Below are 17,832 nucleotides of genomic sequence, written 5' to 3'. Positions count from 1 at the left end.
CAACAAGAAAAACCGACCTTCTTGTCCCATAGCATCTGCTAGCTAGCATGTTGCCTTCACTCCAGCTAGTGACCACTGTAGTGGCTGACGGACGACAACACGCATCCACCACAGTATTTGTGTGTCTTCCAATCCAAGCCTCGCGTTGCAGACGGCTTGTCTCCCTCGATCGTCTTCCTAGCTAATCCCCAGCTGCCGCAACCCAAAGCTACCTATCTACGTATCTAGTACTCCCTCAGTAAACTAATATAAGAGCGTTTAGATAACTAAAATAGTGATCTAAGCGCTCTTATATTAGTTTACAGAGGGAGTATAGCTTAGCCATTCAAAAGGTACGCCAAACGGCCAAAGTGCAAAGAAAGACATATACAAGGAGACATGCATGCGCCGGCTCACCCGGATCACTTCCCCCGCACTGCACTGAGCTGCACAGTCCGATCCCTGTCGAGAGACAGCGAGAGGAAGAGTTACTTGCACTCGACCCCAGCCAGCCAGCCTGCCAGCCAAGACGGCACGGCAGCTCACCTAACACAGGCCAACTACAGGTGCAGGGCAGATAGTAGCAATACAATACGATCGACATGGTTTCTGGCTGAAGCGATCGTTGGTTGGTTCGGCGCACGTACATACGCTCCTCGCGCGATCACCCGGCCACATGCATGCAAACCACTGAAATGATGCTTCCGTCCTTCGATTTGATTTACCTCCGCCTTTTTTGTTTTGTTTCCTACCCGGGCCCCTAGCATTGCGCGACGCAGCCGTTTCACCTCCATTTGCCTTTTATACTGTACGTACAGCAGGATCGATCGATCGCATTACGAGTTCCGCGGCCATGTTGTATGTTGCGTAGACGATAAGCATGGGAGGGCGAAAAGCGACAAGGACTCGCCGCCGGTTGGTGATATCATATAAGTGGCGGGGAGCCGCCCCGGCCGTGAAGACAAGATATAGGAAGAAGAGAGAATACTACTACGCCAACTAGTAGCAACTCAAGAGTCGATTGATTACGTTACGTGACGTGCGTCGATCGATCCATAGGAAGGAAGGGAGGAAGGAAGGGAGGAAGGATAGTAAGATGCAGGGGGAGGTGGAGCAACAGCAGCAGGCGCCGATGCAGATGGTGCTGCGGGTGAAGCACCCGTCGTCACTGTCCAGCGGCAGCGAGGAGGCGTCAGAGGGGGAGGGGTCGTCCAGGTCGGCGCTCTCCGTGTTCAAGGCCAAGGAGGAGCAGATCGAGAGGAAGAAGATGGAGGTCAGGGACAAGGTGTTCGCGCAGCTTGGCCGCGTCGAGGAGGAGTCCAAGCGCCTAGCATTCATACGACAGGTAGGTACCTAGGAGTAGTAATACTTTTCAGTTGAGTCATTAATATTGGAGACCCAAAATGACGTACTCTTGAACGATCAGTTTGTTTCAGCTGAGCCACTGAAGTTTGTAACAACAAAAATGATACTGAGATTGAGCCTAAACCATCATAGCTTTGTGTTTGTGTTTTGTAGGAGCTGGAGGGGATGGCCGATCCTACCAGGAAGGAGGTGGAATCAATACAGCGGCGGATCGACACCGTCAACCGCCAGCTCAAGCCTCTCAGCAAGAGCTGCGTCAAGAAGGTGACAAAGACTTCCTGGACGTGATAGAAATTCTACTTACTTTCACTGCATGCATTCGTACGTAAATTGGCATGTGGACTTAATTGTTCTTGAATTGAGAAAACTTACAAAACAGGAGAAAGAATACAAGGAGATTCTCGAGGCGTACAACGAGAAGAGCAAGGAGAAGGCCATACTTGTCAACAGGCTAATAGAGGTGCATCACCTCGTCTTCTTCTTGTCTTACTTATAAATATATCTGTCAGGTTAGTAGCATTGATCACTTTACTCGGCTCTTCATCTGCAGCTGGTGAGCGAAAGCGAGAGGATGAGGATGAAGAAGCTTGAAGAGCTCAACAAGACAGTCGATTCACTCTATTAGTTAGACGTAATAATAATGTTAATTACCACCCCCGAGAGCTTAATTTCGCTGTGCAATCTCTGTCCGTCCCATGGATTTGAATGTATGTGATCTGTACGTGTCAGCTTGTAACTCACACCATGTCGTGAGCGATTCTTCTTTAATTTTCGCCTTTCTTCTTGCTTGCTTCCTTGTGATTGACGGGTTTGTTGAGTCCATCTTGTTGCAGTGTCGTTGTCGACGTATTTAAACGAAAGGGACCAAGGAACAAGACTGACAAAAAAAAGGGTGAACATCGCTGGAATTGGTGTCGTGTGTGTTCATTCATTCTTGGCCAATGTTGATCGTTCATCCATTGTTGTCGTTGTTAGCTGCAGCTAATATGCTAGAGAGGCCGACGGGAGGTGCCCATTGATTCTTCCGTTAATACTTAAGTAGCCGACCTAGTACTGTCCCAAAAAGGGTGCTCTTGCAGTTTCCGATTTGAAAGGTCAGCAGCTCAGCACTGTCGATCTTGCAACACCATCAGCACCGATCCTGCTGGTCAGCAACCACCTCACTGACACCCATAACGAACTGGTGGGTGGCTAGAGCCAGCGGGTACTAACCAGGAGGTTAAAACGTCACGTTTAGCTGCAAAACTTGGTCGGATCGACCTAGGTAACATTTAATTAAGCTCCAGGAAAGGAAATGATGAGCGCTTGCTTCTTGGTACTCCCTCCGTTCCAAAATAGATGACCCAACTTTATACTAAAGTTAATACAAAGTTGAGTCATCTATTTTAGAACGGAGGGAGTAGATGACTGACTCATGATGCAGGTGGCTAGCTGGTCCCTGAGTGCTGAGTGAGTGAGTGAGTGAGATGGAGGGGTAGCCATGACTCATGATGCTGATACATATAGATAGGCCATCGACGAGACAGGCCACATGAACCCCAGGTGATTAGCGCACGCAAATTAAAGGCCCAAGACACGAAGCTAGCTATCTTTTGGCTCCATGCCGGAGCAAGGACTGATGAGTATGGACCAGCTGGTATGGTGTGGTGACATTACATCACCGAATAGGCGAATAATGTCAGTACTTGTGGCTCCAGCCATCACGCCATCAAGCTGTTCAATTATGGTACGTGCATGCTTAGGTGAGTACGTACTTACTGGTACGTCCACCGGATCGTCAGTCCTTGTCATGTCACACATCTCTTCACTCCACTCTCTGCAAGATGGTGCTGGTTACAATGCAAAGTCGTAGATGTGATTGCTGCCTATTGCACTTGAAACAGTACGCCGAGAAGTAGATGAGGGCAGTAATGGCGATCTGGCGCTGGCATCAGTTTAATGAGCCAGTTACTAGTTGGCGCGCCGTACTGGACCCGAAACAAAACTGTAGCAAAAGGCATTGGCTGGAGTCGGGGTCCGTTTATGCATGTCCCCATTTCGATGAGGAGGAGGTGGATTAAAGCTCGAAAGTGATAGGCGAGACTGACCTGCAATCGTATTAGCACACGTACGTACACGGCCGCGTACAATAAGTCAATATAATGTTGTCAGGCTGTCAGCTGTTCTAGTGCTCCTAATTTTAGGTGACACCACGAAAAGTACGTGGATTGTTCAGCCATCACAGGCAATATAGGTACTATGACTTCTTAATTAGGGAAAAGGCCCTGTATTTGTATTTATGTTAAAAGGACTTCCGATGATACAAGACATCTCAAAAACTAGATGATGACACGCCCATGTTGCAGCGGATATTTGTAGAAGGCACATAAAACAAACGATTGTGTGACATGCACTCAACCCTTCATCAATATTCTTTAGCCTAGATGATGGGGTATCATGCTATTTGTTATTTTCAGGTAGACCAGACAAGTGTGACGCACCTAAATACAAACGAGGTTGCTACATCTTAGTCGACCGAGACTTAACAATAAAATCTCAGTCGATTCTATATTCGTCAGATCTTACATCGAGATCCGTATAAAAAAATATTTCTTCTTTTTTATATGTTTCATCACTTGAATAAGACCTCGTTAAGTCTCCTTCGACTGAGATTTGGTCACACCCAAATACAAACTATCTAAATTTATTTTAATATAATATATATGGAGCTTCCATCTAGAGCAACAGTGCATCTGGAAAAAGAACAATGGTACAAAAATAGAACAACAAAAAGGATACAAGAGAATATGTTGTCCATGTACTACTTGTCCTCGGGGTGGATCCGTCACTAAACCTAGCATGGGTGGCCCAGCCCGGCGTTCCGGCCGGGCTCGAGCCTCGCTTTCCCACCCACAGCCCATCCCGAAGCCTAGAAAAGCTAGAGATCACGTGATTTTTGGGATATTAAAGGCAAAATTTATATAATATAACATCATCTAATCCCAAAATTATTATTATTATTATTATTATTATTATTAAATACAGAAAATCAGACACCGGGCCTCGGGCCTCGGGCCGGGTTGGGCCCAGACTTGGGATTTAGAGGGCTTTGTAAACCCAGCCCGACCCGTTCAATGCCCAAGTTTACCTGTCACCACTCGTTTATGTGGCCGTGAGGTGGATCCATTCCGTTTTCAGTAGAAAGACACGGTCACAATCCTTCTCGCGTGGTTTTTTTTTCTGGAAGACACCTCCTTCTCTCATGTTGAACTCTAGTTGCTACACGGGCTTCGAGTAGGTTGGAACCTTTCATTAGGATCCACTGGGGTGATACTACTGTTTAGCTGCCCTTGAAGCCTATTCATGATGTTCCTAGCTTCCTCGTCTCATGCTGGTATCCTGGCTCACAACTCTTCTATCTCCAAGGTCACAGTTTCTAGGAGGAATTCGGCCGAGCGGTGCGATGTGTATCTGCTCCTGGCTCGATGACAAAGACGTCCAGTGCTGGCGTAGGTCCTACATTACCCATCTCTTTACTTGGGCTTGGGACCACGCGAGACGATCTTCCACCGACCATATCATCTGCCATAGCACACATTGGCAGGATCTTGTTACTTCTTGACGTGATTGAATTCGAATTGTAGGCTAGAGAGCCCTCGGAGTATGCCTCAGCTACAAACCCAGTTGGCCAGGGGTAGTAGCCGCTCTTGGGGTATCTATAGCTTTGCGATTAGGACATGAACGGTACCGTCGAGCTGTCTGCTAACCCATACCATGGCACTTAGTATGGGTAATACAATGGCTGATAGTACGCTGCCCCACCCTTGCAATGTAGTTGGAGTATGTTGTAGGGGATCCATAGTAGATCCCAGTGCAATACGTTGAGTAGTCTTGGTCGTAGCGCGTGTTACCGGTGTAACCCTTTGTCCGACCGGCTTGGGCCTATGAAGTCGTTGATGGGGTTAGAAGTGTCGATGTAGATCCACCCAAAAAGGAATAGTGAGGCGAAGTTCCTCTCCATGCTGAAGGAGCCAACGGTGTTGATGAAGTTGATGTTGCTTCGTGGATCTGATCCAATATTAATTGTGAAAAGGTCGGGGTTGTGGTATGTGGCGTGTGTCATTGTGGATCACTTTTCGACCATTTTTTCGTATATATCGGTTAAATCTCTTCTTCTCAATGAAAAGGTAGAGCGCCTGCCGGTTGCTAAAAAAAAGTCAAACTCCGAAAGTCAAAGTTAAGCACAATCCTCTCTTCGTCTTAACGTAACGCGGGAGCTTCCGACCCTTTGACAAGGTTCCGTTAAAAAATATTAAGCCTAACCTAACATCCTCTAAAATCATGGTAGTCCCTGTAAGATACTACCTCTCTAACATAATATAAGACGGTTTTGTAGTTTAAATTAAACTACAAAAACATCTTGTATTATGGTACCGAGGGAGTAAAAGAAACAATCGCAGTAGCTGTCCACATCTAGCTTAGGCTAGCCATAGTGGGAGTAACTTAGGTAGTAACATAACACATCACAAGAAACAATTGCTTATGTGGCATGAAGTTAATGAGGAAAGAGATGCTTGTGGTAACATAATATGTTACTGTAACATAACATACCCCGAGGCAAAACGAGTCTATATCTCAATTAATAAAGGCTTGCATGTTACCATCCACATGTTACTACCCACTATGAAGGTAATAACATATGCATGCTATTTTTTTTTTTGAGTATCACATATGCATGTTACTAGTCTAAGTTACTCCCCACTATGACCAGCCTTATCCTCAGGCCTAAACGTGGGCTGTATTTTCATACACGTGAACCTTTTTTGTGTTTTTTTTCAGGGAGCCTTTTATGTTTATACTAAGTAGCAGCGGTGCTAGGCAAGTGCTGAAGGAGCAAAGGACAGCACGATCCGTGTTGAGCTCATCGTGCTCCGGGAAAACGGAGGTACCATGTAGCCCCATCGGTGGACCGTGCGCTTGAAAATGTGGTTGGCACAGGATGGAGATGATTAAATGGTCCTGCCACGTAGTACTGTACTACATAAGTTAGCAAGCCCCATCTGGCTTCGTAATTATCCAGTTAATTTTTGTTGAGCGGTACGTCACGATACGTACATAGCTTAAACCGGGAGGGCGTTTTAGGGTGCATTTGCTCTCGTACAAACAGTAAAGTTAAAAAGAAAATGTAAATTTTTTTTAAATGATTTATTTGTAGATATTTTTGTTAGGGTCGCAAACGTGCTTGATAATTTTCATGCAAAACAGAGTAGCAGTGTTTTGTCGGTGAAAAAAATAAGTTTAGGTGTAACCTTTGGTGTTCAATTTGTTCCTGTGCAAGTCAAAATGCTTAACCTTTTTACCTAAATATTTGCTGGTAGCATTTGAATGTGACTATGAACACATCGAATTACTTGAGATGTTTTTGATATTTTAAAAATCATTTTCCACCCGCAGGAGCACATGCACCGGAAGCCAAACTGAAGTTCCGTACACCTTACATGTTAGAAGGCCCACCGTGAGTACCACCCGATGTGGTTTTCTTTCTGATTTGCTGTTCAGTCGCTAGTAAAGCAATATCGCTGGCGCATTCGGTACATGATGACGCCTAGGAAGAAGATGGAAAGGTTTATGCCGTACATCTACCAGTTTTGTTTGCAGGTACCTGTCCTCTACTTCCTTCGTCCGAAAATACTTGTCATCAAAATGGATAAAAAAAGACATATCTAAAACTAAAATACGTCTAAATGCATCTCCTTTTATACATTTTGATGACAAGTATTTTCGGACGGAGGAAGTACTTTGTTAAAATTGCTTTTTGTGTAATTTTGTGCATTCCGACAGCCAAGTAGAGAATGTGTGAAAGGTGTGTGTGATCACTAACCGTTCTTATTCTAAAACAGCAAGGGCATCTTCTACGCCGACGCTTAAAGGTACGTGTGAAAGATACATATCTATGGACTGGTTGGGACTCAATGAGGAACACGGATATGTAAGCTGACATTCAACCATGTCCCCTAAGCATTTGTTTCTTTTTTCTTAAGTCCGCAACACTCAAAATAGCCATATATAATAACATAACCCATCCATAAATAACATACAAATACCCCTAATATAACAATAGTTTAAACGTAAGTATAATATAACTATATTATACTGGCTAAGCTAGAACTTCCCGTAGAATTTTGATTTTTCTGTATGCTTAGAGAAATTGACGCGTGTCAAGTAGTGAGCAGTAGCCAAATGAAAAGCAATCATGGGTGTAACAGGTCACATATATTTTTACCTGGTGAATGGCAATTTGGAAAAATGCAACAGTTTTAAACGCTAGTGAATAGTACTTAAAAAAATATCAACGAAATTAAAAAAACTGAGACTTTTACATGCCACACATACAGTTTGAACCAATTTGAATTGACTAAGCCAGAGATGTCCTTTTCTTCCTTTTTTTTTTACCTTTTTTATAGCTGCTTACGAGATGTCATATATAAAAAGATTTGTCAATGGGTTTGGGTAGATTTGGTGCATGCACTATTGGAAATACAATAATTTTTATTTTGATTTATTTCCCACAAACCATGTCTTTCAACACGGGGTCCACCTATACCGCTTTGACTTGCTAGATATTTCTGTTTCCCTGCGACTTCTCGATCTCCATCGTTCACCACAACTGCTTCTCCCCTTTCGGGCGCTCACCACTCCGGTACATGCCATGGCCCCCACCACCTCCATGTTCTCCTCTATCTCGCTCTAGCGTCACCGTCTTCCCAGAATCCATTACTCTATGACTCCCAGCCCCGTGATGGGAGGTTGCCACCTTGTGTTCATGCCGGGCCAGTTACAATTGCAGGTCGTCGCTGGCTACTCAACCCGCTCCGAGGGAAGACGATGCATGAATAGACCAACGCTCGGGACCTTGTTACCTGGCAGATGGAGAAAGATGATGCGGGATGGGCCGACGCATACGAGAGGCAGTGGCGGAGAGCAGATAGGAGGGGAGCCGACAACGCTGCTATTTGGCGACGGCCTAGTTTGGCCCACACGCCTCGCGGTTCTCTACCCTGTTTTTAGTCGCCTAGTCGATCTTCATCTATCTCGCGAATGTTTAAATTCCTGGCTATGTTAGCTCCGTCAGGCCTTCCTCTTCTTCGTCGCCGCCTCGACCTCAATCTTCCCACCTTCTTTTAGGCAGACAATTTGAATTGACTATGTATGTATATTAGTTTTCAGGTTTGTAGACACATGAAGACTCAATATGTAAAAGTAAGAAGTTTCGGTCGGACACAACGTCTGCACCCAAGGTGAACAGTAAATTCATTTAAAATGGTAAAAATAGATTTTTTTTATATGCTAGATGCTCATGTGGGTGAAGTCCATGCCAAACTTTGTGGAGTTTGAACATTTCAATAGTCTTAGAAAAAAGACAAATTTTGGGGCTGCAAGAAAGTTTGCTACTCACATATTGTTTTGATCGATTTTGTCATTTTTGCCATCAGCTCCTCGGATGTCCGAACAAGCTGAAATTTGGCACGAACATCACACATTGGAACATCTTCCACCTAAATAAAATTCAGAATTGTTTGAGTTTTTTTAGTATTGTTTTTGAATTTACTGTTCACTAGGTTCAGATGAACCCGGGCACCAAATTGAATATCCGGTTTCGGTAGGCTTAGTTTTGTAGTGACATAGTTGATCTTGCCTTCATATCATAAGAGTTTGTGAGCATAACCGAGGAAAGGTATGGGCGATCTCCATGTATTTTTTCCAGATCTTAATTATATTTTATTTCACTCTGGAGTTGAACCTATTACTCTCTTTCTTTGCGGGTGAACCTGTTACTCTCTACTTGATATACAAACCGAAGCTGAAACTTTAGGCAATAATTAAATCAGTTTTGTTATTTGATTGTTATTTCTTGGCATATTTATTGTTAATTGCAATTTTAAAAATCGGATATTACCTATGCCAACGTGTCCATTAGTTCACCCATGTAGGAAACCTGGATATGTTGAATGAGTGGGGTTTTGGCATGCAAGCTACCATTTATATTTGTTCATACAAATTATTCAAATGAAGATCATTTTGTTGTGGAATATGCCTTTTGATTAAAACATTTCATTCTCAAAGAAAAAGCTTTAAAAGGTGCATTTAGCATAGCCACAATTTATGATAAATCTCCCAACCTACGGTATAGCCTTATTGGTATATGTAACTGATGCTAGGAGTTATTTATCACATATGTGCTTGCATTATTCACCTTACCACATATATGTTGTCATTATTCATCTTCTAGCATCTCATTCCAAGTTTAATGCGCAGATCTACTTTTGGTTGTGGTTTTACTTGGTGAACCAAATTTGTAATGAGATAAAATAGAGGCATGCCACACTGTCCATGTTTGATAAAGTAATAATCAGGATCACTTACATTTTTCGTACTTGAACACAAGGCCTGCGTTATATTGGTCATATGTGGAAACAAGTCAGTTCGCCCATATGTGTACCATCAGGTTACTTTTCAAGGTGTACCGTCAACTTCTTTTCATGGTGTAGCTGTCATCCTTACATGGTCTGATGAGAGAAAAATAAAGACGTAGTGGAGTCCTTCTGTCATGAATATATAGCCTTAGTGAACCCTTAGCAGTTTCTAATTGCATATCGCACAATTGATGTTAATTCATGTTGTCTCTATTGGTCCTCATGTACAAATATTTTATAATATACATACTTCTTAAAAAAATGCAAGAGCACGAGAATTTTGAATTGTATCTTAAAAAAGATCAGGTTTGTAGAGGCCAACTATTTTTGTAGTTGACTGCTTTAGCGACTGTTTCTTAATGTTTTCTTTGTGGACATAGACGCCAATTATATATATAATTACAAGTACATATAAAAAATCATGATTCTTTTACAGGTTTCTCGAGGTATATCGGTACTTGCCGACACATGTTTCATTGGTCTCACAAGCCAGTGAGCTTCTATACTTGCTTTTATGCACTCCTCTGACCTATATAGCTGTGTGTAATAACTAAATGCCCTGTTTAACTAAAGTCAAAGAGCAAGGTTGCTATACAATAAGACTGCAAAATCCAGTCTAGAAAACACTAACGCTCCTTCCCTTTACTTAACGACAAAGACGCAGACATGGACTTCTCGACGGGCGTGACCTCTAGTTACAACTAATATTACATGATGTTCAACAAGTCTTTCAAATTCATCTACTCTAAATTCGACTATACTCAACTCAGAAACCGCACATGCCATCCCACGCGATGTGCCCCTTCAACTTCATCCAACAATGTATGGACGTAAATGGCATGCCCTCGGTCTTGTGGTATAGCAAGGCAACATGTCCGTGCTATACAACATGATGATTATCAAGTTGCAACATTGAGTGAAACAATGAATTGACTAACATGTAGAGCAACAAGAAGCAAAAATTACGACCTCAATGGTTTGTGGGCCTGGCAGCCACCTTCATTCCACTTGTGTAATCGCACCGCAGAATTTTATGATGAAGTTGAAGATGGTGTATCACCGATGGGCTAGCGTTTTCACATTATTGCGTCCATGGATCATGTGCGAGTCATAGGGTGCAAAGTGCTTTTGCTCGTGAAATGAAGCATGCCTACAAAGTCTATATATACGACCTTCCATGCATCACACAACAACTCATCCTGCATCACAGGGTACCCCGCCATTGTGCTTACTCTAGAAAACATACTCTAGAAGACAACAAGAAGATCAACAAAAATGCTCAATGGCATTTGATTGAACACCTTCCGGGACTAGTGTCCGCCATGGATGGCATCGGCCGGGGGCGGAGGGTACCCGACATCGGACAGATCCTGGGTGGATGGCGGCATAGTCTAAGGCGGTAGACATGTGGGTGCGTGATGCGGACGTTCGGCAATGCCTGGATGACGACTAGAGAGGTACAACTGCCGCATGGACGAGTAGGGTGCGGATGGAGAGTAAGGGATGGGGGGCTGGGACGGACTGGTAGTAAGTGGCCTGGGTGAGCTCGGAGTCCTATGTGACAGAGCTCCGAACGTCCACGACCTCCCCCAGTTTGCATCCGGTTTGTGTGAATTCAAATAGACGTGTTTAGGGATAAATACATGACAGTGTTGGATCACAAACTATGTCTAGACTGTTTGATGTCGGTGTCAAAACCGGCGGATCTCGGGTAGGGGGTCCCGAACTGTGCATCTAAGGCTAATGATAACAGGAGGCTAGGGACACGATGTTTACCCAGGTTCGGGACCTCTCGATGGAGGTAATACCCTACTTCCTGCTTGATTGATATTGATGATATGAGTATTACAAGAGTTGATCTACCACGAGATCGTAGAGGCTAAACCCTAGAAGCTAGCCTATGATTATGATTGTCGTTGTCCTACGGACTAAACCCTCCGGTTTATATAGACACGGAGGGGGCTAGGGTTACACAAAGTCGGTTACAGAGAAGGAGATCTACATATCCGAACTGCCAGGCTTGCCTTCCACGCAAAGGAGAGTCCATCCGGACACGAGACGAAGTCTTCAATCTTGTATCTTCATAGTCCAACAGTTCGGCCAAAGTATATAGGCCGGCTGTCCGGATACCCCCTAATCCAGGACTCTCTGAGTAGCCCCCAAACCAGGCTTCAATGACGATGAGTCCGGCGCGCAGATTGTCTTCGACATTGCAAGGCGGGATCTTCTCCAAATTCTCCAGAGTACCTGTCGTAACGAGCAGTGTCCGGCTTCCCACCAATGTTGCACTCCTCGGCTTCTGTGCTGCAATAATGGCCATCTCCACGTGTCGAGCGAATGCGAGAATTCGGGGCATTTTTACATTTGCCACCCTGACCATGTAAGTAAATCGTCTATTTAAAGAGACGGGGATCCTCAGATCCAAATTACACCATCCTTCCCCCGCGAGCATCCTCACCAGAGCGCGCCCGGAAGAAACCATTCCATCATGGCCGGTCGTCGAAGCTCCTCCTCTCGCTCCCGTAGCACTAAGCCAGGTGACTGTGAGAAGTGTTATGTTCCCCATAGCCGATTGGTAGAGTTACAGACCCAGGGGTTTCTCCCGCCCGCATACATGGTCCCCGTCCGAGCCGGACTTGCCACCTATAATGGCGGGGAGCAAGCGGAGAGTTTTCCCAACCCATCCAAGGGGGAGCGGGTATGCCTTGTACCTTTTCTGCTGAGGGGACTCGGATTTCCAATCCATCCGTTCCTCCGCGGGCTCCTGGAGTTCTATGGCCTCCAACTGCATAACTTCACCCCTGCCTCCATTTTGCACATCGCCGGCTACGTTGCCTTCTGTGAGCTGTTTCTGGGCTGCGAAGCTCATTTCGAGCTATGGAAGAGGCTATTCTGCCTCATACCCCGTACTCAGGAGGGGTCAATATATCAAGTGGGTGGAGCCAAAATATGGCGCAGCGCCGAGACCGGATACTTTTCCGGTACTCCGAAGAAGACATCCGAAGACTGGCCTTCGGAGTGGTTTTATATGGAGGACGTCCCCCTTCCAGACCCTATTCGGATGGGCCTTCCTGAGTTTACCAATGCCCCGTTGAAGAAACACCACAGCTGGCGCCCACGGATCCCCCAGGAGGAAGATAACAGAGAGGTCCTTTTTCTGATGGACATGATAAAGACGCTGGCCAGATCAGGACTGACAATTATTGAAGTTATGTCAATATGTATAATGCGGGGGGTACAAGCACTTCAGTATCGGGGGAAACCCATGTGGCACTTCAATGGAGAAGACGACGCCACCCGCTGCGTCGTAAAGGTCTGGACTCCGCCGCCGCTCTGGCGAAAATATTGTCCGACTTGTTCAAAGGAGAAGAAGAGGAGTTCATCCGGATTAAACCATGGGATGGATTCTCGATGTACAACCCCCCAAGCTGGGTGAGCTGCTACCTTTTATTCTAGCCTTTTCCCGCATTCCTTATCACAAATATTTACCTCGCCAATTCATAGCAGGAACTGTGAAGAGCTATGAGGGAGGTTCACAACCCGTCTCCATAGCCAGAGGATCACGACAGGGCCCTCGACCTCGGACTTGAAGAAGATCCGGACACATTTGTGGAGCTCATCGACAGGAAATTTTATCTGTTAAGTTGTGATGGTGCCTTGGTGGCCATCATAGCTGATTATCCTGGCCTACTCCCTGCATCGCATGTAAGTAAAATTGGAGTCCCAATTCACAAGAAGGATACCTTCTTTGCACCTTACCCACCGCACTTGTATTGCATTTTATAGGGAAGGTCATCGGAACACCGCGCCGAACCTGAGGTGACTCGTCAACAAGGAGCACCGAAGCTAGGTCGGCTTAAAAGGAAGGCGGTCAGGACCGAGACGCCGTCGCAGAGGTATGATTAAAAAACCTGCTACACAATTATCGTCCTTAAAATATAATAATGTCCATGGTTCCCCGGCAGAAAAAGCGCTCGCCGGACTGTATCCGGAGAGCCTGCGGGTCACGCCTCCACCAGCCGGACTCCGAGCCGGACTCTAGGGTGGAGATTAACGCGGGGACAACGCTGGACGGTCCTCCTATAGAGGATGCGGATAGATTATCCGCTACAAACTCCAAAGTGGAGAGCGCCATGAATCACAGGCGCCGACGGGCCACATTACCCGACCCTAATTTCTCTGAAGAGGCGTTTAATGCCTTTAACTCAGGGGACGCGTACATCCGAGCTGCTCAAGATGGCCTTGCCAGAGCTACGGACAGTATGTAAAGGATATGCAGGTAAGAAAATCTGATAAGTATGTATATCAGTAGCCCCAGAGACTTGAAACAGTTGGCTCAACTGATTTAAGGATCAATCATATGCATAGGTTCTTACAAAGAAGAATACCCAGCTGTCTAAAGAGCTGGAAGAGTGCAAAGCCCAGCTACGGGCCGCAGTCGCCGGAATGGAGGAGTCCAAGAAGGCCTCGTCTGGTAACATTTGTCTTGATCAAAAAGAATGTATTGACATATACCAGTTTAGTATTCGGCATGCGTGCAAATCTAACAATAGATTTTGCAGACAATCCGGAGGTAATCTGGAGATCGTATCGGAGGATGACCCTCATGCTCAACGACAGCTGAAGGATGGCGAGCGTGTGCTTACAAAAGTTATATGGGAGAAGAATGATCTCCAGGACACGAAGACCCGGCTGGACGTTGAATTAAAGGATATCCGGGGCCAGCTTGCTGACCCCGTGAAGGAGAATAAGAGGCTTCGACGTGGCATTTTTAGTAAGTGCTTGAACGAACCTTTAAATAGTTCGGCGAAGAAACATGCTAACAGAATTATATTCGTAGGTATGCTGACAGGTCGTCCCAGAGAGGAGATGCCGGATCTGCAGGCGATCTTCTCCAAGAACTCTCACAGCTGCACGAGCAAATTCGGCAGGTGATGCAAGGTATTGCCCAGGCCTTGTGGCCGTCCGCATCCCTGCTCAGAGGCATGGGAGAGCTTGTGGAGATGCTCAAGGGAGCGCGGTGGCGCTTTCGATTATGGAAGATATCGGCCTGCCGACAAGGTGCAAGGGAAGCCTGGGCCATGGTGAAGACGCAATACACAAAGGCTGACCCGGACCATATGGCCGAGGTCGGACCTGTAGGGCCAGATGGGAAAGAGATCCCCGTCAGTCTGGTGTATGACCAGGTAGCTTTAGCCACAAAGTATTCCCAACAGGATTGTAGGCTAGACAGCCTATTGGATGGTATAGAAGAAGAATTCAGTCAGTCTAAGTGACTTTTATACTTCAAAGGACATATTTTGTCCCTAGCCGGATTGTAAATCATTTGTCTTGGACGACCTTTTCGCTTCAATCTCTGGACCCGACAGTCGGAGTGTATCCAAATACCTACGCAGTTATGTAAAAACCGAGGTATGCGTGGAAACCAGGCGTAGGGGTCATAAGTGCTTGAACAAACAAGTACCCAACTAGCTATGTTATATTACATGGGTAGTAAGAAACATCTTCCAGGGAGAATAGTTCCGTTAAGGGTTCCTTTCCCTGGGTGTGCATGCATTAATGTGCATGTCCGAACTGCGAAAAATGACGCAGGATATTGTCGGATTTTGGGTTCCCGCAGACCCTTGAGGTTCGAACTCTGGGGGTGCACGCGAAGATCTCTCTCCTACCAACTCGCGTCTCGAAGCCTCGCAAGGAATCTAGGCTAGAAAGATGAACACACAAGGGACACGAGGTTTATACTGGTTCAGGCCACCATTGCGGTGTAATACCCTACTCCAGTGTGTGGTGTGGTGGATTGCCTCAGGGGCTGATGATGAACAATACAAGGGAAGAACAACCTCACAAGGGATGTTCTTGTAGCGGTGTCGATTCACCCTTCCTTCTACGGTGGGTGGCTAGTCCTATATATAGAGAGGCACTGGTCCTCTTCCCAAATATTGAGCGGGAAGGGCGCCAAAAATTGGCCATTTTGAAGGGGAACATCTAGTACACTTATCCTGACTAAAGTTGGTCTTCAACTGCCAAAGACTCTAACGATGACGCCGTCTTGGGCTCCACGGTGACCTCCATCCTGCTACCCAGCTGGTCTTGGTCTTGTTGCACCAAAAACGTAACCTTTGCCCGATGCCTTGGCATGTGCTTGCTCCCTTTGCACCAAAGGGGAAACAAGGACACTGCGTAGGCCGGCACCCGCCTGGCCTCGATCGTCATGGCTTGCGTCACGGGCACCTCGCGAGGTACCCCTGCCTTGATCTCTCCGCCTCCTCGTGAGCCTGTCTGACGAGGCTGCTCCTGAGGAAGCTTCCTGTCGTCCACCCCGCGAGGGTCTTGAGCTTGAGCTGGTGCAGGTGAGCCACACTAGGCCACTGCTTGAGCCACGCCGCAGGCAGGCAAGTCTGGGGACCCCCGTTCCCAAAACACTGACAGTAGCCCCCGGGCCCAAGGCGCGCCCGGACTTGGCTTAGCAGAGAAGCGAAGGGGCAAGTGCGAAGCGCCGCGGGCCCCAATAGCCTGTGGCCTTGGGTGCCGTGTGGCGGTTGATTGGATGTGGGCGTCTCCGCTTCCCCACGACGCCTTGACAACCGTCCGTCTGACAAGTCCATGCATGCAAAGTGAGTCATGATTACCTGCGATCGTGGAGGCCGACGGTTGGCCTCCTCCAGCTATAAGTACGGAACGGCACGAGCCCTTCCAGTCCGTCTCTCCTTGCTCTGCCTCCTCCTCTTTGCTCCCTTTCAACGACAATGGTGCCGATCCGCTGGTTCTCGACCGAAGAGAAAGGGAAGGCCCCCCAAGAGGGGCCCATCCCACTCCCGCTGAAGAAGCGGCCGGTCCCCTGGTGCCGCTATGGGAGTGCTCGGTAGGAGACGTCGAGGCCTTGGTACGAGCGGCCTCCTCCCGGATATCCATTACTCTTGTACGCCCAGGCTGAGGGCCCTGGGGAAGAGGGTGCCGAGCGGCGCTGCCAGCTTCGCCGACGTCGCCGACGGATCACGGCGACGCGCGTCGTCCCCCCTGGAGTCCACGCTACGGACTCTTCCCGCGAGTTCGTGCTTCACGCCGCCATGCCTCCGAGCTCTTGGATCGCCTTCCTGCCTCCTTCACCTTCGAGATACCGCCGAGGGGGCCTCAGGAGCTTTGGCTGCAGCACGCCGACTGCCGCACCCCCACGACCGAAGCGGAGGTCGAGGTTGTCGCCCCTGGCAAGGTCTTCATGACCCGGGGCTGGGGTGAGATCGTCAAGGTCTACTGAACGGGTGGCACCCTTGTGATTCATCTAGAATACGACGGTGCATCCCTGATGTTCTTCAAGGTATTCGATGCGGAAGGACGCCGGCTGGAGTGTTGGCCCAGAGACAGCGACCGGAGCTCTGGAGTGGCGAGGGCCATGCCTGCCGCCTGCTTTTCCAGCAGCTCCTCTGGTAGCAGCAGGCGTGCCGGAGGGTCCAGCGACTCCCCCGAACTTCTCCTGACTCCGAAGATAAGCGACGACAGCTATGAGCCCCCGAGCTCACATCGTGCCCGAAGCAGAGCCGGCGCACCCGGCGGTCGGCGCGGCTAATCTGGATGGGGTTGGCACCGGCCCCACGTGGCCCACTGTTGATGATGGCGTCTGTTGCTGCAGCTCCTGTAGTTAGGGCTCTTTAGGATTTGCGTCTTTTGTTTCCTGCGGGGAATCAAGGAAGTACCCCATGGGTGTATGTAAAGCGTTTGTAATCCCTTTTGTTAATATGATCCTTATCGTGATGCAGTGTGAGATGCTTTTCCTGTCCCAGCTTGGTTCCTCCTTTCTAACCTCACGAGGGCCTGGTGCTTTGCGCTGACAAGTCCTGGTCCCCAGGCAGGCTTCAGCCGTCGCTGGTATGCCAGGTCACGATGCCGTGGTCAAGGCCAGGAGGTGAGCGGCCCGAGGTCCAGTAAGAGCCCTCGAGGCGCGATGCTCAGGAGGCCCCCCTTGGCGCTCAAGCAGCCACCGCGCGGTGAGAAAGGAGCGCAACGTCGCTCTTACAGGGCCGCATTAGGTGCATAGTCG

At 47.4% G+C, this 17,832-nt stretch overlaps 1 protein-coding gene across 1 annotated transcript; it reads left to right on the top strand.

Moving 5' to 3' along the window:
- The first annotated feature begins 933 nt into the window (after positions 1–933).
- On the top strand, positions 934–2,130 carry LOC123045382 (uncharacterized). Its single transcript, XM_044468412.1, has 4 exons — positions 934–1,324; positions 1,498–1,608; positions 1,724–1,804; positions 1,895–2,130. The coding sequence occupies exons 1-4, from the start codon at positions 1,076–1,078 to the stop codon at positions 1,967–1,969; spliced, it is 516 nt and encodes a 171-aa protein (XP_044324347.1). The 5' UTR covers positions 934–1,075; the 3' UTR covers positions 1,970–2,130.
- Positions 2,131–17,832: the final 15,702 nt, after the last annotated feature.

Source organism: Triticum aestivum, chromosome 2B (assembly GCF_018294505.1).
Source record: "Triticum aestivum cultivar Chinese Spring chromosome 2B, IWGSC CS RefSeq v2.1, whole genome shotgun sequence".
In the NCBI taxonomy this organism is placed as follows: Eukaryota; Viridiplantae; Streptophyta; class Magnoliopsida; order Poales; family Poaceae; genus Triticum; species Triticum aestivum.
The sequence above is the reverse complement of the archived record's forward strand: the minus strand, read 5'-3'. Positions and strand labels throughout refer to the sequence as shown.

Excerpts from the sequence above, each read along its gene's own strand:
- LOC123045382 (XM_044468412.1), top strand. The coding sequence starts at position 1,076 with ATGCAGGGGGAGGTGGAGCAACAGCAGCAGGCGCCGATGCAGATGGTG. Across the intron at positions 1,325-1,497 it reads GCCTAGCATTCATACGACAG|GAGCTGGAGGGGATGGCCGA; the intron begins GTAGGTACCTAG and ends TGTGTTTTGTAG. Across the intron at positions 1,805-1,894 it reads TTGTCAACAGGCTAATAGAG|CTGGTGAGCGAAAGCGAGAG; the intron begins GTGCATCACCTC and ends CTTCATCTGCAG.